Here is a 24,933-nt window from a genome sequence, read left to right as displayed (position 1 = left end):
GAATTTATTGTATTTGCTTTACCATAAGTATTGTGGAGGAGAAGGAATTTGCCTCAGGTGATCCTAGTAGAGTTTGCTGGCTAAGCAGTCTGCTGCACTACCTTTGCAATGCACTTAAACTAGAATGCAAGGTGATATCACACAACTATTTTTGACAGTGTATGTAAGAATAAAACAATATAATTCAATGCAGCATATTTCATACATTATATTATTTTGAATAATTGATCACAGCTCATGTTTTCTCAGAGTAGGCCTAAACTAGGTAATGTACTTTCAGCTCAATAAATTTAACCACAAATGAATGTTTTATTTGTACCAGAGGGGAGAATAAACCTTAATAGACACGTGACACGTGGTTTCCTCGTAGTCTACTGTGGCTGCAGAAAGAAGCGCTGCTTAGCCATATATCTGATCTCAGACCAGCTTTTCCAACCTTCAGCCGACATCAAGCCGATGCATACAATGACGCCATAAAACCACACACTGATCCGCAGTCAGACCTTCAGCCCCCTCTCAAATATTAAATCGCATAGTGCGCTGTCCTCCGCACAGAGAGAGATTCGAGAGGACGTGTTGACGTGTGCAATATCCATTTTGTTCATTTGCCGGTGTTGTCAATTCGGTCGGGGCTACAGGGTTATAAACACGTATTTTAATAACCGTTAGCCTTTCAAGGCTAAATCAAAAGGCATCCTGGAAGAAACGGGTGAACCGAAGATCCCTACGCAGCATGGATTCTATGTAACTCCGGCAAAATGTAATGAGGAGATGGCTCCGGGAGAGAAAGATCATCAGGGTACCAACCGTATAGTGTTGGTGAAGAAAATTATCATGAAAGATGGGCCCACGGTATGTGAATGAATCGTCTTTATTTCGGTATCCTAACAATTGTAACCGGGAATGTGTATGTAACAATGTAACCGATTTTCACATAAACCGCAAACGATGCAGCATCAGCTGTGAGTGCGCCAGCGGTAGGCTATGACATAAGCGGACATTATGCACTCAGCATACAGTGCACCACACGCTATTGCCAAACAGCTTTGAAATGTTGATCAATTTGTTAATAGATTATCAATAGTGATAGGAGATGGTTACATCGCAATGTCTTTTGGAAGGACGCGGCCGGTAATATATCAGGGTTGCATCTTGCGGAAGGCCTAGCTGCAGATAGTTTATTGAATGAAGACCGTATAATATTGTCATGCCGCTGCCAATAGCCTACTGTATTACATAACATCCCAGGCTACCTCTCAATGCAATCTGTTTGCATGATAATTCCATAATCATATTCATAGACTGGTTCATTATCATGATAATACCTTTTGGTTTTTTAGATGCATAAGGCCTATTTGTATCTATTTTGTATAGATAATAGAGTCCAGATCCCCCTGCAATAAAAAAACAAACACTTTTATTTATTGCCGCAACCTCTATCCTTTCATGAACTGTTGGTGTTGATGATGTTGGAGGTGCTCCAGGCAGGTTGTTTGTCCCACAGTGCCCTCGGATTTAAACCTCCTCATAGGCTAAACATTAGCCAATAGCCAGCTGTTAGGACCATAGGTGTTACCATGGTGTTTCCTTGGAAAGGAAAGGTGACCTGGACCAAAAACAAAATTACAGATGGCCTAATTTAAAAATAAACAATATTCTATTCTATTATGTAATCTGAGCTATCACATCAAAGTGGATTGGGACATTCATTTTAGATCAGCGGTTTTATTTGTAGCAAACAACACAAATAAACGCTTAGGCCTAAGTCTATTTTCCACAGCATGGTAAGCAAGCAGTGATTCAATCTCCATTAGGCCTGGCTACTATGTATGTCTAATTTCTCAGTTTAGACAAGGTGATGATAACGTGATTCGCCCCTTGCATGACAGCGAGCTGAGATCACAACCACATCTCAATCTCCTCCAGTCCTCACTCACGCATACATATTACATACACACAGGAAAAACTCGGTGCACTCACTGTGAGGAATAGGGAATTGGGGGCCCCATCTCGTCTCCACTGTTATGCAACGGCCATGTCCCAAGCTTCCCAAGCTGCAGGCTGCCTCACACTGTGCTGTGAAGTAGCTAGGGGCCTGTGCTAATCTATCTATCTTTTCTATGCCATTGCCTTCCTCAAATACCACTGCTGTCTGTCCTTGCTCAGGGATGTCCTAGGAGACAATGGCCACGTGGATGTCTTCAAATAGCAAAGTGACTGATTCACCTTGACAGAGAAGCAGTGGGCTCTTTTTATTGATTATTTTGATTTGGACTCCTCTTGACCATCTCATTCAGAAAGATCTACAGTATCAGAGTGTAGATCAATAAATGGTTGCTTTAGGAAATTGTTTTCCTAATAGTGCATATTGTATGTCTGCTTCAAAAAGAATATACTGCACTTGTCAAAATAAGTCCAGGCACTCAAATATAGCAAACCCATTCACAGGGTCCTGATAATGATTTTATATGCTTTGTGATTATGGTGAAAAGGTGGTTGTTTATCATCTCAAGTGACCTTTTTGAAACGCTGTTTACATTTTTCTCACACTGTAAAAGCTGCTAATTTCCGTAGTGTATGTTTTAACATGGAATACAATATGTTCTAAAATGGCCGACTTTCTTTCCTGTGTGTTGCAGCCGGGCCAGGGCATTGGCAGACCCAGTGTCTCCCATGCTGTGGTGGTCATCTTCCTGGAGTTCTTTGCCTGGGGTCTCCTTACCACTCCAATGCTGACAGTGAGTTACATCTCTATCTGGCCTGCCTGGTTATCAGCTTATCTGTCTAATTGGTCTTTTGACCAACCAGATCAGCTTTGAAAAATATCTGACGTGAAAAGATCTGATGTGATTGGTCAAAAGACTAATTAGTGCATAAAAGATCCGAATTAGACTGCCTCTGTAAACGCAGCCAAATTCATATATTTTTCCATTTACACATGCAGCCTAATTCAGATCTTTTTCCACTGATTAATCAGATAAGCTCTTTTGGCAGTAATTGGGCAAAATATCAGAAATGGCCTATCTAGGTCTATCTACACCAGGGGTGTCAAACTCATTCCATGGAGGGCCTACTTTCTGCAGGTTTTTGGTTTTTCATTTCAATTAAGACCTAGACAACCAGGTGAGGGGAGTTCTTTACTAATTAATTATCTTAATTAATCAATCAAGTACAAAGGAGGAGTAAAGACCTGCAGACACTCTGCCCTCCGTGGAATGAGTTTGACACATGATCTACACTGAAATAAATAAAGGTTCTTAAATGGTTCTTCCTCAGCTCTTAAGGTTCCTTGAAGAACTCTTGCCAAATAAATAACATTTGAGTTAAGTGTGGTGTACTTGATGTGGCATCTACAGTTCTTCTGAATTTTAAAAGGTTCTTGAAATTTCTAGTGTTGATTCAAGAATTAAATGGATCAAAATTGGTGTTAATAACCAGAGTTTAACCAAAACCACGCCCATCATTATCATATTTCCCAGCATGATCTATTGCAGGTTATTTTATTTTTTCAATATCTATGTGTATATATATATATATTATGTTGTTGTTGTACTTTTACATGATATCCAATTGGTACTTACAGTCGTGGTATTGGTCTTCACAAAGTTTGCTGCTTCAGTGTTTTTAGATATTTTTGTCAGATGTTACTAGGGTATACTGAAGTATAATTACAAGCATTCCATAAGTGTTAAAGGCTTTTATTGACAATTACATTTAGTTTATGCAAAGAGTCAATATTTGCAGTGTTGACCCTTCTTTTTCAAGACCTCTGCAATCCGCCCCGGCATGCTGTCAATTAACTTCTGGGCCACATCCTGACTGATGACAGCACATTCTTGCATAATCAATGCTTGGAGTTTGTCAGAATTTGTGGGTTTTTGTTTGTCCACCCGCCTCTTGAGGATTGACCACAAGTTCTCAATGGGATTAAGGTCTGGGGAGTTTCCTGGCCATGGACCCAACATTTCGATGTTTTGTTCCCCGAGCCACTTAGTTATCACTTTTGCCTTATGGCAAGGTGCTCCATCATGCTGGAAAAGGCATTGTTCATCACCAAACTGTTCTTGGATGGTTGGGAGAAGTTGCTCTCGGAGGATGTGTTGGTACTATTCTTTATTCATGGCTGTGTTCTTAGGCAAAATTGTGAGTGAGCCCACTCCCTTGGCTGAGAAGCAACCCCACACATGAATGGTCTCAGGATGCTTTACTGTTGGCATGACACAGGACTGATGGTAGCGCTCACCTTGTCTTCTCCGGACAAGCTTTTTTCCGGATGCCCCAAACAATCGGAAAGGGGATTCATCAGAGAAAATGACTTTACCCCAGTCCTCAGCAGTCCAATCCCTGTACATTTTGCAGAATATCAGTCTGTCCCTGATGTCTTTCCTGGAGAGAAGTGGCTTCCTCGCTGCCCTTCTTGACACCAGGCCATCCTCCAAAAGTCTTCGCCTCACTGTGCGTGCAGATGCACTCACACCTGCCTGCTGCCATTCCTGAGCAAGCTTTGCACTGGTGGTGCCCCGGTCCCGCAGCTGAATCAACTTTAGGAGACGGTCCTGGCACTTGCTGGACTTTCTTGGGCGCCCTGAAGCCATCTTCACAACAATTGAACCTCTCTCCTTGAAGTTCTTGATGATCCGATAAATGGTTGATTTAGGTGCAATCTTACTAGCAGCAATATCCTTGCCTGTGAAGCCCTTTTTGTGCAAAGCAATGATGACGGCACGTGTTTCCTTGCAGGTAACCATGGTTACCAGAGAAAGAACAATGATTTCAAGCACCACCCTCCTTTTAAAGCTTCCAGTCTGTTATTCTAACTCAATCAGCATGACAGCGTGATCTCCAGCCTTGTCCTCGTCAACACTCTCACCTGTGTTAACGAGAGAATCACTGACATGATGTCAGCTGGTCCTTTTGTGGCTGGGCTGAAATGCAGTGGAAATGTTTTTTGGGGATTAAGTTCATTTTCATGGCAAAGAGGGACTTTGCAATTAATTGCAATTCACCTGATCACTCTTCATAACATTCTGGAGTATATGCAAATTGCTGTCATAAAAACTGAGGCAGCAGACTTTGTGAAAATTAATATTTGTGTCATTCTCAACTTTTGACCACGACTGTACAGTCTTGTCCCATCGCTGCAACTCCGCTACGGACTCGGGAGAGGCTACATTCTCAGAAACATGACCCTGCTTCTTGACACACTGCTCGCTTAACCTGGAAGCCAGCCGCACCAATGTGTCAGTGGAAACACCGTCCAGCTTGCGACCGGCCTGCCACAAGGAGTCACTAGAGTGCGATGGGACAAGGAAATCCTGGCCGGCCAAACCCTCCCCTAACCCGGACGACGCTGGCCAATTGTGCGCCACCTCATGGGTCTCCCGGTCACGGCCGGCTCAAGCAGTGTGACTTACACCGCTGCGCCACTCGGGAGGCCCAATATCTATGGTTTTGCATGTACATTGATTGATTAATTCATCTCATGCTAACATACATGTTTCTAAACTATTCCAATCCGTTACTGAAATGGTTGTTCCAGTTTAGATGTTTAAGGTAGTCTCATATTTTAGTCTTCCCAACCCTGGAGGTCATACTGAATACAGGTTGTGGGTGGATAAAAAAATCCAACATTTTGGTTAGCCCCACTGTGGCTGGATTCCAATAGGAATTACACATCACTTTGCAAGCCAACATAATGTGACTTGCAGGCCTAATGTGGCCTGTAAACCAAGAGTTTCAGGCCACTGTATTAGGGTAAAACTAGGCCCTCAAAAGAAGGCCTTATAAAATATGTTTAATTGTATTTATTTTTTAAATGTAATTTTATGACAACATATTCACTTAGGATCTCAATTGGTGAAGGCCACAGGACTAAATGTATGAATACAACAGCCATGTCTCTGTCACTAGAAAACACAGTCATGGGTGGTAACTCTAAAACTCACCCGAAAGGCACCATGGGAAAAATAGGGCTTTAAACCCTACAGCAGGGCTATTGAATTCTGGTCCTGCATGGGCGAAACATGTCTGGTGTTGGATTTTTGTATGGTTCTTCAAAGAACCATCCCATTTATGGATCTTCAGAGACCCTCAAATGGGTCCCCTATTGTACTTTTATTTTTAAGAGTGTAGGGCTCTTTCTAAAACAAAATGGCCTTTATTCCTCGCATCCGTCTTCTCACAATCTCTCGTGGACAGACTACGTAAACTTAAATGGTACCGTAGATCTGTCATGATACAAGAGGATGCATGAGATAACGAGCAGCATTAGTACTGTGCTTTGGACAAATCTTGATTTCGCAGGTATTATAATCTTTTGAATTTCGGAAATGGAGGGGACATTTGGCCAATAGACTTGCCTGTAACTCCGGTTCCGATCCTCGTTCTATCTCTTCTCTTAACACGTATGGACCCAGAACATAATCGAGCATCTGACCAATTAAGCAAGACTTTAGTTCTGGGTTAACTGAGATTAATCTTCTCAAAACGCATTGGGATGGAGGGACCTTGGCCCTTCCCTCCAATACAGTTGAGAAGGAGGCGAGAAAGGAGGTTATGAGGAATTACAGAAATACTAATTGAGATACAGAGAGAGACCTACAGGCTCTATCTCGCTCTTTCTGACAGTCATCCTTATCTAGCTCTTATTTTGCTCGTCATCTTTCTATTCTCACCTTCTCTGTCTGTCTCCCTTCCCTATGGAATGGTCTAGTAAAACGCACCTGTGTTTTTGTGGTGTTGTTTTTTAGGGTAGATTTCTTGGCTTGTTAAAATGCTTATGTGTGTGTGTGTGTGTGTGTGTGTGTGTGTGTGTGTGACTGTTATGGTTTCTTGGCAGCCTTTCTGTGGAACAGCCCTGTTAAAGATGGTTTTGGTTTTTCTGTGGTTCTTTGCAGGTTTTACATGAAACTTTTCCACAACACACGTTTCTGATGAATGGCCTCATTCAAGGGGTGAAGGTAAGATATCAGACTTAGAAATAACTAAATACTAACAGTTTTGTTTAGCAAAGACTACAAACAGTATTCCAAAACATAAACCAATTATGTCATTTATTGATCACTGCTATGCTACAGAGGACCCATCCATAGAGTTGCATCCCTGAACGATTGAACAAATGCAGCACACTAAACTGTATTCTGTGTACTCTAGCTCATCTTTTTTCAGTATCTTATTTCATAATAAGTGCATGTTTATTATAGGTAATTTCAGGATACCGTAGAGCAGCCATTTTCGTGCTGCTACTTGATTGTAATCAAGCTCACTCTCATTTCCACTAAAGATGAATGAGGCTTCTCATTATGGGTTCCCGGTAACCATGACATTTTTAACAGACACTCCTCCCCTCTTCACCCTCCTCCTCAACAGGGTCTTCTGTCCTTCATGAGTGCCCCTCTGATTGGTGCCTTGTCAGACGTGTGGGGCAGACGGTCCTTCCTACTGGTCACTGTGTTCTTCACCTGCGCCCCCATCCCGCTTATGAGACTCAGTCCCTGGTAAGACCGCCCGTTTCTGCTGGCCAAGGAAAAAACACTGTTGTGATTTGGTTTAGTATTCATTGTGTATTTGATTAGAATGAAACAATACGCACATTTAAACATGAAATCTACACTCTTAAAAGTAAAAACATATAGGGTTTTTCGGTTTGTCCCCATAGGGGAACCCTTTTTGGTACTACCTAGAACCCTCTTTAAAGGTTTCCGCCTAGAACCCTCTATGAAGGGTTCTACCAAGAACCCTTTTATCCTCTAAAGATTCTCCCTAGAAATCTTGATGAAAGGTACCACCGAGAGCCCTTTTATGTTTGAAGGGTTCTTCCTAGAACCCTCAATGAGCACTTCCACCAGCCATATTAGCCTTTAAAGTTAAAGTCTTTATGACAATACATTACATATATCAAAAGCCCTATATTTGAGGGCCTAGTTATACCCTGACACTGGTGTTAGGAAACTCCTTGTTTACAGGCCACATCAGGCTTGCAAATCACATTATGCTCACTTGCAAAGTGATGTGTAATTCCTGTTGAAATCCAGCCAGAGTTAGGATATCTCACAACTGAAACTTTTGATGACCCTCAATCTTTAGTGATGGGGTAAACTAAGCTTCTTGAAGCATTGAGGCTATCCAACCAATTGTGTGTCGAAAATAGGTTCATTACTCAAGCCTTTGATCAACAAAGTGTACACTAGTGGCACCTGCTGGTCAAAAGAATTTAGAGCAGCCAAATGATTATATATGACGTCCCACACACCGTAGCGTGTACGCAGGGTACCCTTGTACACTATAAGTACATTAATTTCCAATGGAACGCTGTGTTTGCCTTGCAGCATTGCTTTGCAGAGGTAGTTGCACTGTGTTCTGTGTGGTACATACACTGCTCAAAAAAATAAAGGGAACACTAAAATAACACATCCTAGATCTGAATGAATGAAATAATCTTATTAAATACTTTTTTCTTTACATAGTTGAATGTGCTGACAACAAAATCACACAAAAATTATCAATGGAAATCAAATGTATCAACCCATGGAGGTCAGGATTTGGAGTCACCCTCAAAATTAAAGTGGAAAACCACACTACAGGCTGATCCAACTTTGATGTAATGTCCTTAAAACAAGTCAAAATGAGGCTCAGTAGTGTGTGTGGCCTCCACGTGCCTGTATGACCTCCCTACAACGCCTGGGCATGCTCCTGATGAGGTGGCGGATGGTCTCCTGAGGGATCTCCTCCCAGACCTGGACTAAAGCATCCACCAACTCCTGGACAGTCTGTGGTGCAACGTGGCGTTGGTGGAGCGAGACATGATGTCCCAGATGTGCTCAATTGGATTCAGGTCTGGGGAACGGGCGGGCCAGTCCATAGCATCAATGCCTTCCTCTTGCAGGAACTGCTGACACACTCCAGCCACATGAGGTCTAGCATTGTCTTGCATTAGGAGGAACCCAGGGCCAACCACACCAGTCTGAGGATCTCATCTCGGTACCTAATGGCAGTCAGGCTACCTCTGGCGAGCACATGGAGGGCTGTGCGGCCCCCCAACGAAATGCCACCCCACACCATGACTGACCCACCGCCAAACCGATCATGCTGGAGGATGTTGCAGGCAGCAGAACGTTCTCCACGGCGTCTCCAGACTCTGTCACGTCTGTCACATGTGCTCAGTGTGAACCTGCTTTCATCTGTGAAGAGCACAGGGCGCCAGTGGGGAATTTGCCAATCTTGGTGTTCTCTGACAAATGCCAAACGTCCTGCACAGTGTTGGGTTGTAAGCACAACCCCCACCTGTGGACGTCGGGCCCTCATACCACCCTCATAGAGTCTGTTTCTGACCGTTTGAGCAGACACATGCACATTTGTGGCCTGCTGGAGGTCATTTTGCAGGGCTCTGGCAGTGCTCCTCCTGCTCCTCCTTGCACAAAGGTGGAGGTAGCAGTCCTGCTGCTGGGTTGTTGCCTTCCTACGGTCTCCTCCACGTCTCCTGATGTACTGGCCTGTCTCCTGGTAGCGCCTCCATGCTCTGGACACTACGCTGACAGACACAGCAAACCTTCTTGCCACAGCTCGCATTGATGTGCCATCCTGGATGAGCTGCACTACCTGAGCCACTTGTGTGGGTTGTAGACTCTGTCTCATGCTACCACTAGAGTGAAAGCACCGCCAGCATTCAAAAGTGACCAAAACATCAGCCAGGAAGCATAGGAACTGAGAAGTGGTCTGTGGTCACCACCTGCAAAACCAGTCCTTTATTGGGGGTGTCTTGCTAATTGCCTATAATTTCCACCTGTTGTCTATTCCATTTGCACAACAGCATGTGAAATGTATTGTCAATCAGTGTTGCTTCCTAAGTGGACAGTTTGATTTCACAGAAGTGTGATTGACTTGGAGTTATTGTGTTGTTTAAGTGTTCCCTTTATTTTTTTGAGCAGTGTACAAACGTTTGATTTATCAAACGTATGCGTCAAACTGTATGGGTAAACGGGTTGACAGAAATCGTAGCAGAAGGTGAATGTTGAGCTTTTGTTGCACACATATCTAGCTGGTGCTGCATACTTTTTTGCGCATTACACAGTCGGTGTGTTCAAAGCGTTAATGTCTTCTACCGAAACCAATACCAAACCAATCAGGTGGTTGTTTGAAAAATTGATACAGGCACTTTGAAGTAAACTCCTTAACAATTTCGACGCATGTCTGGCGCACCGTTCTCAAATGTAACATCACTAGCAATCTGCATTCAGAATTACTGCAAATGTAGGGAAGAGACTACCTAAATCCTCTAAACTGGAACAATCATCTCAGTAACGGGTACAATAAATCCAACTACTAACAGATTGGATTAGTTTATGAAAAAGCATGTTATCGGTTTAGCATAAGATTAATCAACCATTCAATGTACATGCAAAAACACAGATATTGATACAAACAATTCTGAAAATCTACCTGCAATAGAGCATGCTGGGAAATATGATAATGATGGGCATGGTTTTGAGTCTTTTACTCTAGTAAAAATAACACAATCACTCGACTGGTTATTAAAACATTCTCACACCTATCTTTTTAAATTGATCAGATTACTCAAACTCCTGATGTTAGTCTAAACACTGAGGTAAACACTAATGCTTTGGCAGTATTTAAAGTTGAACTGACAGCGTTTTAACTACTTTGCAGATATGAAACAGACAATCATAATATCAATCAAAAATATAAAATTCCCAGTTTATACTTCAAACCAACTTTATAAGAGGTTTTAAAGATAGGTTCTATTTGACTCAACATTCCATGATGTACAGTAAGGCATTGTTGGCAGAATATATGGATGTAGTTCAATGCATTATTCATATCATTCACCAATACATTTCTTGGTAGTCCCAAAAATATTGCTATCAGGTTGTAAATATCGCTGACCTGGTACATATTCTGCTGCCGCCACCCATTCGGGATGCACCGTTTCAATTTTTAACGACTGTAACTAAGGCTGGGAATGTCAATACAATCAAACTAGCAAAGGTAATGATCACAAGTCAGTCATAACGTGGCTAACACAAGGCCTGTGGGCCAAATAGGACACACAAGCGAGTGTAAATGAGTCAAGAGTTGAGTCATCTACTTTATGAAATTACAGCCTGATGCGCTCGCATTGTTAATTAAACTTAAACTGCGCTGCTTTCGTGTGTCCCGTTTACATCGCGCAGCCGTGGGAAAGTGTACAGACACATGCCACAGTCCTAGCTAGGCTACTAAAATGTTGCAGTCTGGCTTCGGTTTTTAAAAGTTTGACAATGATTAACCAAAAAACAAAACCTGCAACAAAACACCATGCAAAAGAGAAAAATGAAAGCCAATTACAGCAACATTTGAGCAGTAGCCTAGGTTGGCTACTCAACTACAATACATTTTGAGTGCACCATACAGCAATGCTGCATTGAACCGCACTGGTGATCCATTAAGTGCAAAAAAATAAGCAAACATGTTTTAAGTTGAAATGTTACAACAACCTATAGCAAAGCTTTTGTTATTTTAAGTTATTAAATACTTTTTGATTAGGGTCGCAGCATATAATGCACATCTGCAAGCATAGCAGCACAGGCTGCAACATTTTCAAAAAAACAGTTTTTGCTTTGTCATTATGGGGTATGGGGTATTGTGTGTAGATTGATGAGGGGGAAAAAACTATTTAATCCATTTTAGAATAAGGCTGCAACATAACAACATGTGGAAAATGTCAAGGGGTCTGAATACTTTCCGAATGCACTGTAAGTGGACATTATAAAGGGCCATATTTTTTCTAATAAAACAATGGCCAGTTTGAGTCACAGTTGCATGTTTTTTTTGTAAAAACAAATAGGCTATGTCTGGCCCGCAAATTAGTTGTTTTTTCAATATGGGCCTTGCGCTTATTGAGTTTGACACCCCTGGGCTAGCGTATCTATTTATGTAATTAACTATTTATTTAGCAAGCTAAAAACACAAAGCCTAACATTAGCTAGCTAGCTGCTGGGAGGATGTCGTGTCATTGGAGGAGTGGGTTAGTGACTGACTTTTTCCCCTCATATCGTTTTTCTTTGGCTACATCTAGAGATGCTGCAGGTGTCATTTGGTTAGCTAGTAAGAAATGTGAAACGCTTTGCTAGTTGTTATACACAGTTAACATATCTCTTAGTTGTATTTGGCATTGATCAAATGGGCGGGGAGGCAGGCAAGTTCCCATTCAGTTGTCAAAATGTGCGTTGGGACAAGCGTGCATTGGCAGGCAAGCTGCAAAAGGACGAGCAGGCTACTATTCCCCATCGTTTATCAGTGCAATTTTGAAGGCCAACTAGCAGAAAAAGTTTAAGAGGGTTTATCTAATGTTCCTTCGTTAGATTTTAGCTTATCTCGCTCTAGCTAGCATTAGTTGTTGATCTTGTTGTTGTTGATGTGCATAGGCAACTGAGGGAGAGAACATACCTTTTCATGGTTGTTTGAGAAATAGGATTTTAAAGTTCCCAAATGTATTTACATATTTGCAGAAATCCATTCAGGTGTATTGTGTGGCTTTTGGCGAATGCGTTCTAATGATCTAAAGTGGCACTCTTGCTACTACCTGTAAACACACAGTCCAGTTCAAAGTGAATGATGGCAGGCCCGTGTGGCAAATGACTTATTTGCATATAGGCCTACTGTAGCTCTGATTGGCTATGGCGCACCTGTCTGCGTAGACTCCAGTCCTGGACAGGACAGATGTTGTTATTTGGTTTTATTTACTGCAGTGTCTATTAATTGTCCAAACGCACGGCCGCTTTCCCACTCTATATTGCTATAGAATTTTCACAAATGCCTTACTATACATCATTCCTAAACATTCTATGTATTTACGAAAACCTGAAAATAGATATCTAAGTGCTTGTCAGAAAATGTAAAAAAAAAGATGTCATTCTTCCTGGGGAAGCAAAAAATGCTGTCAGTTCCACTTTAAAAGAAATAAAAAAAAGTTACAATACAAAAAGCTTATTCAGATTCAGAAGGGTTCTACAGTCTTGCCTTCCAAAGACTCTTTCTTGCCTTCCAAAGAATCATCAAAGAACCCTTCTTCCAAAAATGGTTCTTAGGACATGAAAGGTTCTAGGTAGAACCCTTTGCCTTACAAAGAAACCTTGTCTTCCAAAAGGGATCTTCAGATGGTAGAACCCAATCCTTCCGCAAATAACCTTTTTGGAACCCTTTTGTCTAAGAGTGTGGTCTTTGTCCAAATGTAAAAGTGCTGTTTTAAATGAAAATACTATATTATCCCTCCTATGCACACACCACAATATAGTTAGTCTGTTTTACCAATTTTAGTCAGAATTTGTAATTGGTAAACACTTTAAGACTGTCAAGTAATTTGTCACAGAATCTCTATCTTTAGAGTCTGAAGGAGTATTTGTTGATCTTATTTGTCAAGTACATGATGTGAAATGCACTTGCTTGAATGTGACTGACTGGCAGTTTGAGAAGAGTCTAACTGACAATTTTCCCTCCCTCAGGTGGTACTTTGCAGCGATTTCCATGTCAGGGGCTTTCTCTGTCACCTTCTCTGTCATCTTCGCTTATGTCGCTGATGTCACGGAGGAGCATGAGAGAAGCACAGCATATGGACTGGTAAAAAGTTATTTTTATTATGATGTCCAGTATCTTTCTCATTTGATTCCCATGTTGATTGGGGGTAGAGGAGAATTTTATCTTTCCATCTTTCCAATTCTATCTGACAATTATGTGGGTAAAGATCAAGTTCTGTAATTCTATATGGGTTATACAATGTGCTCTTTTGTGCTTAGAATAGATGTTGGTAGTGTCATGTTCCTGCAAGCCTTCACACAGTGGTTTTCATATCTCATACAGTTGTGTCATGATGGGTCCCTTGAGGTCACAGCATGCAGTAAATCAAATCAAATCAACGTTTATTTGTCGTGTACACAGATTAGCAGATGTTAGGTGGAGCCAAATGCTTGTAGTATAGCATATCCCATTGAATTCTTCCATCCTTTTATCTTTGTATTTTGAACTACATTTCCTTTGTAGCTTAACCACTTGTGAAATGTGAAAAATGGCTGCATCCCTGACAATTGGGTCGTTGACAGCTATTGGCTCCAATACAATAAAAAAAACACACAACACAAAACACACAACAGGACTTCATGAAAAACTGTTACAATTGTCACTGAGTGGATATCATGATTAAATATAAACTGACCTGGAAACAACTTTAGTTCCAAACACACGTTCTCCTCCTGTGTCCCTAGGTGTCGGCTACATTTGCAGCCAGCCTGGTGACGAGTCCAGCCATTGGGGCGTACCTGTCCGCGTGTTACGGTGACAACCTGGTGGTGTTGGTGGCTACACTGGTTGCTCTGGCAGACATCTGTTTCATCCTGCTGGCCGTGCCAGAGTCCCTTCCGGAGAAGATGAGGCTCAACACCTGGGGAGCACCCATCACCTGGGAGCAAGCCGACCCATTCCAGGTGAGTGCTATGCCATGCCATGCCATGCCATGCTGAGTAGGCTACATCAGCTAATGGTTTCATCAGTGTCAATGTCCTTTTTTTAAAGACTTTGGAGTCTCTCTGTTGTTTAAAATACTTTGGTGTCTCTGTTGTTTAAAATACTTTGGTGTCTCTCTGTTGTTTAAAATACTTTGGTGTCTCATGTTTGCAGTCAATGAGGAAAGTGGGGAAGGATCCCACGGTTCTTCTCATCTGTATAACAGTGTTCCTGTCCTACCTACCTGAAGCTGGCCAATACTCCAGCTTTTTTCTCTACCTTAGACAGGTAAATATCCAGCTTGTCCTGTATCTTAGACAGGACAACTCCTCTACATTTACCTGAACCATCTGGCAGTAAACTTGAGATTCAATTCAATACAACTTTATTTATCCCCTTAGGGGCAATTAAGAACACCATGCCAGATTGCAAATGATAACATCATCTACATAAAATACAAGTACAACAAACAACAAGTTATTTCAGCACACAGTGTTGTTTACCTCCGGTTCAGTTCATTTTAGTTCGGTGACTATAATTATAGAGATGGTGTTCTTTCGCTGTTCTTTTTAGATCCACTTGTACAACTCTCTCTCCATTGAGCACAGTCAAGTGCTAGTCATTTAGCATAGTGGCGTTACTTTGCCTTGGACCCTTGGAGCAAAGAGAGAAAGAGAGAGGCTAATGCTGTTTTATGTTTTCTCTCTCTCCATCTTTGGCTCTGTTTCTTTCTATCTTTCTTTTTCTCTCTGTCTCTCTGTCTCTCTCTCTCTATCCCCACTCAGGTCATTAACTTTTCATCGGCAACGATCGCAGTGTTCATCGGGGTGGTTGGAATCCTCTCCATCATAGCCCAGGTACGTATCTGACGCAATGGTGACCGTCTGCTACTCCATTTAACTGTGTCTGTGGGGAACTGCAATGTGTTAACGAACAATCATGTCCTTTGGAATGTATTTAATCTAGCTCCACATTTAGATCTAAATCATGTCGACATAGCCTTAGCCTGCCCGTTCTATCCTACTTAAAAGAAAAGCATTCTAAAGTAATGTAGCAAATCGTGTAATTCCTATGCATACAATATTTCTGAAGAATGTGCCTACAATACATATGAAATAAATTAGCAATCTGTAAAGCACTTATGACAACTTCTGATATAAAATGGGCATTATAAATACATTTGTTTGATTGGTTAATTGATTAATTGTTGTTGCAGACACTTATCCTGACAGTCTTGATGAGAACGATCGGAAACAAGAACACAGTTCTACTGGGCCTGGGCTTCCAGATTCTACAGCTGGCCTGGTACGGCTTTGGATCAGAACCATGGTGGGTCACCTTTAACTCTATGTTCACTGTGGTTAGTGGAGTATGATCTACAGAGCTGTCCTACATAAAGTTAGCAAACAGATTTGTTTTTCTATTGACTAAGAAATGTATTACATGTAAAATTTGTACGTTTATGTAGCTACTGGTATATATTTCTCCCTCATCTCAGAATCGATCTAAAATTAAAAGAGAAGGTGGATCGGGAATCGATTTTGTCAAAGATCATTGAGCATGCTCAGCAGGGCTGGTCCTGAGTGTGGGACTCCTTAGAGTGGGTCCATTTAGCTAAGTGATGTCTCAGACTGTATGTGTCTGGAGCTAACCACTGTCTCCTCTGTGTCTCTTTCTCTTTCGCTGTGGTTTTTAGGATGATGTGGGCTGCGGGTGCAGTAGCAGCCATGTCTAGTATCACCTTTCCTGCAGTGAGCGCCCTGGTGTCTCACAGCGCAGACCCAGATAAGCAGGGTAAGACATTCCCCTTATTTCCCTTTACTGTATGTAATCTATCCATTTGTCATGCTCTAAGGCATTCCCTTTTTTCCTTCATGTAATCTATCCATTCATCCTGTTCTCTACGGTACTACCTTTCCACCTCCGTAGTCCTTTTGAAAGTGAATAAATGTGTATATTTTTAAATACATTTTTTACTAACATTTTCCATTAAGACACATCACAGCATACAAATGCATGGATGTTTTTAACTTTGACTATTTTGTTTCATAGCAGACCTATCCTGTTAACATTTGAATTTGTTTTTATAATAGACTTTTATCAGAAACAGACCCTCATGGATGTTTATGTATATGGTGTGTTTTCTGTGATGTCATGCTGTTTATGTGTTCTGCCCAGGAACCGCAGATGGTCTATGTAGCTACATGTGGTACACATCGTTCCTGACAAATAAACTAATAACCTTTCTCTCCTCAGGTCTGGTGCAAGGAATGATCACTGGAATCCGGGGCCTGTGTAACGGTCTGGGCCCTGCGCTGTATGGCCTTATCTTCTTCATGTTCAACGTAGAGCTGAACACCATTGACCCCATCCAGGGAGAATACCCCATCGACCCTATACCTATAAACCCACCGGCTGAGGTAAATGAATTACTATCTAACACCAATATAACATTCTCATTCTGCCTCTAGGGCCAGCCAGACTAGCCGTATACATCTCTCTTCTTTAGCTTTAAAACATATTTATTCCTAAGTAAGCGCTTGCAATCTTTATGTAGCTGTAATCCTGTATCTTTCTGTTTCTTTATTCAGAGATGGGTGGTATTATTTGTGTTATATGAATGTGAAATCAAGTTCCTACAGAAAAATAAGTTATATATGAAGTGTTTGATTCCAAAACACGATAAATTGCAATTTTGAAATGAAATTGCTCATGGGTCCGTTTCTGAAATGAATGCTCAGGGATCCCTTTCTATGTGTATGAATTATGGCTGTTCTCATACTTTTAAAACATTTACTTTAGATGTTCTTTAAAATGTTTTTTTTTTTGCTAAACGCAATATGCGACACACTTGTTTCATACCAAAACGTGCTATATCCAGAGCCATGTGTATAGAGAGTTGGGACATTGGGTTTTCTGCATTATGATGCATTTACATGACACTACAAAATTATATGGCAGCCATGTTACCACCCGATTATCATTACACAGGGAATATTTTAAAAATGCTATGTTACTGAATGTCTAGAATTAGAACAATATTCAAAATTCTAAAAGTTGGCCCAACTCTAAATACAGTGCCTTCAGAAAGTATTCATACCCCTTGACTTATTCCACATTTTGTTGTGTTAAAGCCTGAATTCAAAATTGATTAAATAAATACAAAATCTCACCCATCTAAACACATACCTCATAATGACAAAGTGAACATATGTTTTTGAAATGTTTTCAGATTGATTGAAAATGAAATACAAAAATATCTAATTTACATAAGTATTCACACCCCTGAGTCAATACATTGTAGAAGCACCTTCGGCAGTGATTACAGCTTTGAGTCTTTCTGGGTAAGTCTCTAATTTAAAAAAATATATATATATTTCACCTTTATTTAACCAGGTATGCCAGTTAAGAACAAGTTCTCATTTACAACTGCGACCTGGCCAAGATAAAGCAAAGCAGTGCGATAAAAACAACAACAACACAGAGTTACATATGGGATAAACAAAACGTACAGTCAATAACACAATAGAAAATCTATATACAGTTGTGCAAATGTAGTAAGTTATGGCGGTAAGGCAATAAATAGGCCATAGTGCAAAATAATTACAATTGAGTATTAACACTGGAATGATAGATGTGCAGAAGATGATGTGCAAATAGAGATAGTGGGGTGCAAATGAGCAAAATAAATAACAATATGGGGATGAGGTAGTTGGGTGAGCTAATTACAGATGGGCTGTGTACAGGTGCAGTGATCGGTAAGCTGCTCTGACAACTGATGCTTAAAGTTAGTGAGGGAGATAAGAGTCTCCAGCGTCAGAGATTTTTGCAGTTTGTTCCAGTCATTGGCAGCAGAGAACTGGAAGGAATGGCGGCCAAAGGAGGTGTTGGCTTTGGGGATGACCAGTGAGATACAGTGGGGAGAACAAGTATTTGATACACTGCCGATTTTGCAGGTTTTCCTACTTACAAAGCATGTAGAGGTCTGTAATGTTTATCATAGGTACACTTCAACTGTGAGAGACGGAATCTAAAACAAAAATCCAGAAAATCACATTCTTACGAATTCTGCGTTAACGTGACCCCTAAGTTTAACTTGCTATCTAAGTAAGTTACTTAATTAATATGGTGACGGGGCATCATATTGTGTAAGTTTTCTGCCGTGTTTGAGAAGTCAAAGCCCTTTGGATGAGTTATCTGAACATCTGCCACTGCTATCTTTTGATTTCCTTGCGTTTTTCTCCTCCGTTCTCGGCCCGTCTGCTCCTCCCCCATCTTCGCAGAGCAGGCAGGCCCTTTTCCCTAACGACTCCAGACAGACACAGCGTGTACACAAACTTTTGTTAATTTGCACAATGTCTCTCATTCACATTCGCTTGTAAATGTCCAAACTCACCAGTTAGCATATTTAGCTAGCAGCCTCCATGGAAATCCGCTATTACCTGTGCTAATTTTGTTAGCATTCTGGTAACAGATGCCCAATGGTCTTTTTTGCGTTTTTTTGGTCGCACCCTTGTGTACTAAACCGGTAATACCGTAAATCCCGTAATGATCATATGAAAATCTGGAAACTGCCCAACCCTACTGTAGAAGCTTCCTCCTTTTCACCCTGTCAGTTAGGATAGTATTGTGGAGTAACTACAATGTCGAGTTTTCTCCTATCACTGTAACTGTTCTAAAGTCACCATTGGCCTCATGGTGAAATCCCTGCGCGTTTTCCTTCCTCTCCTTCAACTGAGTTAGGAAGGACGCGTGCATCATTATGACTTGGTGTATTGATACACCATCAAAAGTGTAATTAATAACTTCACCATGCTCAAAGGGATATTCAATGTGTGCTTTTTTTAATTTGTACCCATCTACCAATAGGTGCCCCTCTTTGCGAGGCATTGGAAAACTTCCCTGATCTGTGTTTGAAATTCACTGCTCGACTGACGGACCTTACAGATAATTGTATGTGTGGGGTACAGAGATGAGGTAGTCATTCAAAATTCATGTTAAACTATATTATTGCACAGAGTGAGTCAATGCAACTTATTATGTGACTTGTTAAGCAAGTTTTTACTCCTGAACTTATTTAAGCTTGCCATAACAAAGGGGTTGAATACTTATTGACTCAAGCTTTTCATGTAAAATTAATTTGTAAACATTTCTAGAAACATAATTCCACTTTGACATTATGAGGTGTTGTGTGTAGGCCAGTGAAAAGTAGGTGCTGTAACACAACAAAATGTGTAAAAAGTCAAGGGTTGTAAGTTAGTGTTGCGCGGGTCAGCTATTTGTTCACCCGCACCCGCCCGTAATTGCTAATAACCCATCTGCAACCACCGAACTATATGTGATAAAGTGAAAATCTGAGGCCCGCACCCAACCCTAACCCGCAAATATAGAAAATGCACTATAGGCTACAGTCAAAGATGGCAGAAAGATTTTCTTGACAGGGGGTGCAGGATTTTTTTGTTGCCTGATTTAGATGCGTTTCAGTTTATAATTTCTGACCTTTTGGTAGGCTATTTTTTTGTAAACTTGTTTATAATTAGATACATGTAGCTTCTTTTTTGTCATTATATGTTGCCCTAGAAGACTAAATAAAAAAGAGGGAAAGATTTTCTGTGCAAAATGTCCAAATGACATTAGTTTCACAGAAAGCTGTGAAAAGACCCAATGTGTTTTTGATAAGATTTCAGTTAGTCTTCGATGCATATTTTATGTGGTTGAATACTATAAGCTTTTATGATGAAGACAGCACCTCTACAGATGGTATCTAACTGAGCATTGCATTCTCTCAAGATGCAGAAATAAATAAATCATATTTCTCCACTCCTGTTCCCAAGTCCAAATTTTGCCTACATTGGTGTATAATTTTACTGCAAGAAATACTTAATTCTGCAGGAGTTATTATTAAGGCTATGTGAGAGGTTATAGACCTACAGTCATGTCCAGATTTCAGTTCCCTTGACATGCCATAGGCCTATTTGAAGTCCCCATCTTGAGACAGTCGCATTTGTATAGCGCCTCAATTATCACAATTATCACACATAATATAGCCGGCACTGCTATCATCCTCTTTTACCACTTTACCAAATATTTTCCAAACATTAATTTTCTGGCCCTCCCTTCTCTTTATTTTCAACTCTTCTTTCGCCCTTCAGCCACACAATATTTAATTACCCTAAACCCGTCCGGCCCGCGGATATATAACCGCGGGGACTGCGGGTTATGAGTCAACCCGCGCATCACTAGTGTGAATACTTTCTGAAGGCACTGTACTGTATATGGCTCTCGCTATATCCACTGTCCAGTTGCATGGAACATTACATATGGTTTTTGCCGCTGGTGCAAAAATGAATAATTTACTGAATCATTTCCATTATATCTGTCTGTTCATTTGTACGGTAGGTTTCTCTAAATAATTTTTCCACACTTTGGAACGTAATTAAAACCTTATCTTATTAATTTAGGCTAACCCCTGGCTTAGTCAGCCAGATGCAGTGATAGATAGCTGTCACTCTCAGCTGTTTGCACGTTGGCTACCTAGCGTTATGTTAGCTTTGAACTCTTGAGTGTCATGGACCTTTTGATTACTATGGATCCCTTCAACAGTTTTTGGAGTCTGTGAAATCTATTACTGTTGGCCGAAAGATAACTTTCTAAACATGCTCATAAAAAGGAGAGAGCCAAGATCTAATGACGGGAAACACTGCAAATAGCGGGCTGTGTCACTCCGACAATAAGAATCAATCCATCCTTGAACGGCAAATTAATTGCGTCCTTATTATTCCTTAAATCCTTCCCTAAAGAGTATATAATAAAACTCAAAAAGCTTCCTATCATTTATCCTAACAGAAAACCCCATAAAACTCCCATAACATTTTTCAAAAAATTGGTTAAATGTCCAAAAAGAAAACACACATTGTATACACTGTTCACCCTCTGGATACAATAAATCGGCTATGTGATAGGCTTTTTGCACAATATTGTTTAAACAAATTGATTATTTTATATTTCATGAACAGTCAAAACCATGTTTTTCATGAAATTGGATGATATTTGGAAGATACCAGATCAAAGTATGAAAAATGGCTGTTGCTTCTACATTGATCAAATTTGATCATAAAGTTACTGGTTCCCTCCCCCATGTCAAACTCTTGGATTCAGGAGGCGGGATTATTAAGGAGATAGGGTGACATCACCCTAACTCTCATTTTAATACACCAATGGTAACATGATATTCTTTTACTTAATTTAAATAAGTATTTGGCGTGTTTGCTGAAGGGCGTGGTTTATATAGTTAGATAGCTACTCTACTGGTGCCAAAATATGACTGTAGGGTGTCAGCAAATATAACTAAAAGTTTGCCCTGTTCATCTATGGCAAAGATGCATATGTCTCCCCTTTTCATCTGTGTCTGGTGTTAGCTAGTTACTGGGTAGCTAGGTCTTCAGCCAGCATGGAACAAAAGGGGGGGGAAGGGTTGTTTAAAACTCTGACGCAGATGCAATTTCAATGTTGTTTGAGTTGGTTTGTGTATCACCAAATTAGCTTGAGATGATTTTACTGCAACACCACTCACTGCATCCAAGTTCCTTGACATAGGCGTTTCAAAGAGCTGTCGGTCAAGACAAGCTCATGAATATAACCTCCCCGCCCACTGAGCCTGTCTTTTCAAACTTCCTGCTAGTTAGCCATGAGAGAAAAATTACTTTTTCTCAGTTTGAACATTTCTATCCCCCAAAAATATTATGGGTGATATTTTAGTCACTCAAAAGCTATTTTACATGGGAATCAGAATTGCTGTTTGGGATCTTTTAATATTTATTTATGTATAGATAGGCCTACTTTATTACATGTAACTGTTTAAAACCCAATCGGGAGTTCTGTTGTTTGGGTTGGATATATAGCGTTTTGCCACTCTAAAATAAAATGACCTTGCAAGTGTTCAAAACATTAAGAACACCCCCTTGCCCTCAGAACAGCCTCAATTCGTCGGGGCATGGACTCTACAAGTTGTCAAAAGCGTTCCACAGGGATGCTGGCCCATGTTGACTCCAATGCTTCCCACAGTTGTGTGAAGTTGGCTGGATGTCCTTTGGGTAGTGCACCATTCATGATACAAACGAGAAACTGTTGAGCGTGAAACCCAGCGGCGTCCAGTTCTTGACACAAACCAGTGCGCCTGGCACCTACCACCATACCCCATTCAAAGGCACTTAAATCTTTGTCTTGCGCATTCACCATCTGAATGGGACACATACACAATCAATGTATCAACTGTCTCAAGGCTTAAAAATACGTATTTAAACCTTCTCCTCCCCGTCATCTCCACTGATTGAAGTGAATTTAACAAGTGACATCAATAAGGGATCATAGCTTTCACCTTGATTTACCTGGTCATTGTATGTCATTGAGCGGGTGTTCTTAATGTTTTGTACACTCAGTGTATTTCAAACAAAATCATGTCTGGGTTTTCATGAAAAAATTATAGCTCTAGCTCTTTCACAAGATCTGTTTTTAATTCATGTCCATTTACCAACATTTCTGAAAATGGATATATCGCGTTTTGGAATAAAACTCTTCATATCTATACTACCCTGTCTCTCTCCATAAAGAAATCCCTGATCCCCGGCCCTCCCTTCCTCCTGGGCTCGTGCACGGTTGTCGTGGCGTTCCTGGTAGCCTTGTTTATCCCTGAACACACTGAGCCTCCAGTTGTGACCTGCGCCGACACCAAGGAAACCTCCATGCTAGCCGGTGTGCACATCAACACCCTGTTACCGGGCAGCGACGAGGACACGCAAGTGCCGACCAGCGACGAGGACTTTGAGCCCCTGCTTCAGGACAGCATCGTGTGACTGAAGGAGGGCAGCAGGCAGCTTTGGTATTGTTACACCCAGCTACAGGAACTACCCCAACACGCCACTTATGTAGCCTATCTATCCCCAATGGAGGAGGAGAGAATGAAAGGGGGATGGGGATGGGACAGGGGCCTAGCAAACTAAGCTCAATCTTGTGTGCAACTCTGCACCGCACGACCAACCATTAATTCCCTGGTCTACGCCCCTGTCCCCGCCCTTACTCCATAGGAACTAGTATTTATTTATTTAAGAGGATTTAATATGCTGTTTATGATGTTGTGATCTTTCAGGGGATGGTTACCCCAGTGTTTTTAGTTTTTCACCTATAGGACTCTGGACCTTGTTTTACTATAAGAGTCTGAAGGGAGAGATAGTGGATCCAGCGGGCAAAACTGGTTACTGGTTATAATCTGGTTGTAATGATGCCATTTCAACCAGCTTTGCCCGCTGGGGAGATTGAGTGAGTTATTTTTTTTAACAAGATGTTTAATGGAGGTAGAAGGGAAAGAGCTTGCTATGCCCTGCATTTTATTGCTTCAACGCATTTTCAAACTCAGCTGCGCAGCATTTCAATACAAGAAGAAGATCTGTGCCAGTAGTCAACAACACTTAACATATTTACTTTAGAAGACTGTTCATAGAGGAACTCTGTCACTATGAGCAGCCATAAGATTACGACATAATAAAAGGGATGAGATATTTGTCCAATATTTCATGGGATCTTCTGTTCACAAGCCTTACAATAACTCACATTATTCAGAAAGCACTTATCATATCATTGTCTTATAAGGGGTGGGGAGGCATGAGGGAATAAGATGGTAGGGGAGTAGGAAGATGAGATCTTGGTTTGATTTTTTACTCCAAGATCTCATAACTCCTCACACTTTATTGTGCAGAGTTTTGGTACTTGAACCACTGGTCCTAGAGAAACTGCTAAAAGTGTTACTGTATGGTGAGAATATGGAACTATGTAGGATATTTACTGGATGTGGCCTCATGTCAGTAGGAGGCAGAATTGAGGTGTTAATGATGCCATATTCATTGCTGAGCTTTATGGTTTCATGCAGTGCCCTGCGGTTTCTGTTCAGTCTGTGAAATCCTGATTGTTACTGTACTAAAAAAGTTTTTTTATCTTGAATAATATAATTTATAAGATGTATTTATGATGTATTTTATTGATATTATACATCAGGGTTGGGGGCAATTCCATTTCAATTCCAGTCAATTTAGAAAGTAAACCAAATTCCAATTCCACATTTTCCTCATTGAAAAGCATTGAAGAGAATTGGAATTTGAGTTTGAATTTCAGTGTACTTCCTGAATTGACTGGAATTGAAGTGGAATTGACCCCAACCCTGTTATTCATACTGTAAAAATAATATTGCTAACATTCTGCAACATATTGACCGAAATGTCTAGGCTACTTTGGTAGTAAAAATATTATATTCAACTTTGATGGAGACACATTTTTACTGGTTTTCTTTTTGTAATTTTTGGGAGGATTCTTCATTCTCTTTTAAGTATAACCTTACTCTGAAGTATATTATAGGGGTGGATTTTCAAGGTGAGCTTAACTTTTTTTATT

The 24,933-nt window shown here is 40.8% G+C and overlaps 1 protein-coding gene across 1 annotated transcript; it reads left to right on the top strand.

Moving 5' to 3' along the window:
* Nucleotides 1-514: 514 nt before the first annotated feature.
* On the top strand, nt 515-24,625 carry LOC121582831 (hippocampus abundant transcript 1 protein). Its single transcript, XM_041898960.2, has 12 exons — nt 515-852; nt 2,640-2,738; nt 6,897-6,959; nt 7,369-7,496; nt 13,500-13,614; nt 14,256-14,474; nt 14,668-14,781; nt 15,279-15,350; nt 15,710-15,822; nt 16,190-16,287; nt 16,750-16,913; nt 23,103-24,625. Exons 1-12 carry the CDS (start codon nt 772-774, stop codon nt 23,343-23,345), a joined length of 1,509 nt encoding a protein of 502 aa, XP_041754894.1. The 5' UTR covers nt 515-771; the 3' UTR covers nt 23,346-24,625.
* Nucleotides 24,626-24,933: the final 308 nt, after the last annotated feature.

This window comes from Coregonus clupeaformis, chromosome 15 (assembly GCF_020615455.1).
Source record: "Coregonus clupeaformis isolate EN_2021a chromosome 15, ASM2061545v1, whole genome shotgun sequence".
NCBI classification, from domain to species: domain Eukaryota; kingdom Metazoa; phylum Chordata; class Actinopteri; order Salmoniformes; family Salmonidae; genus Coregonus; species Coregonus clupeaformis.
This window is presented reverse-complemented; position numbering and strand designations above follow the sequence as displayed.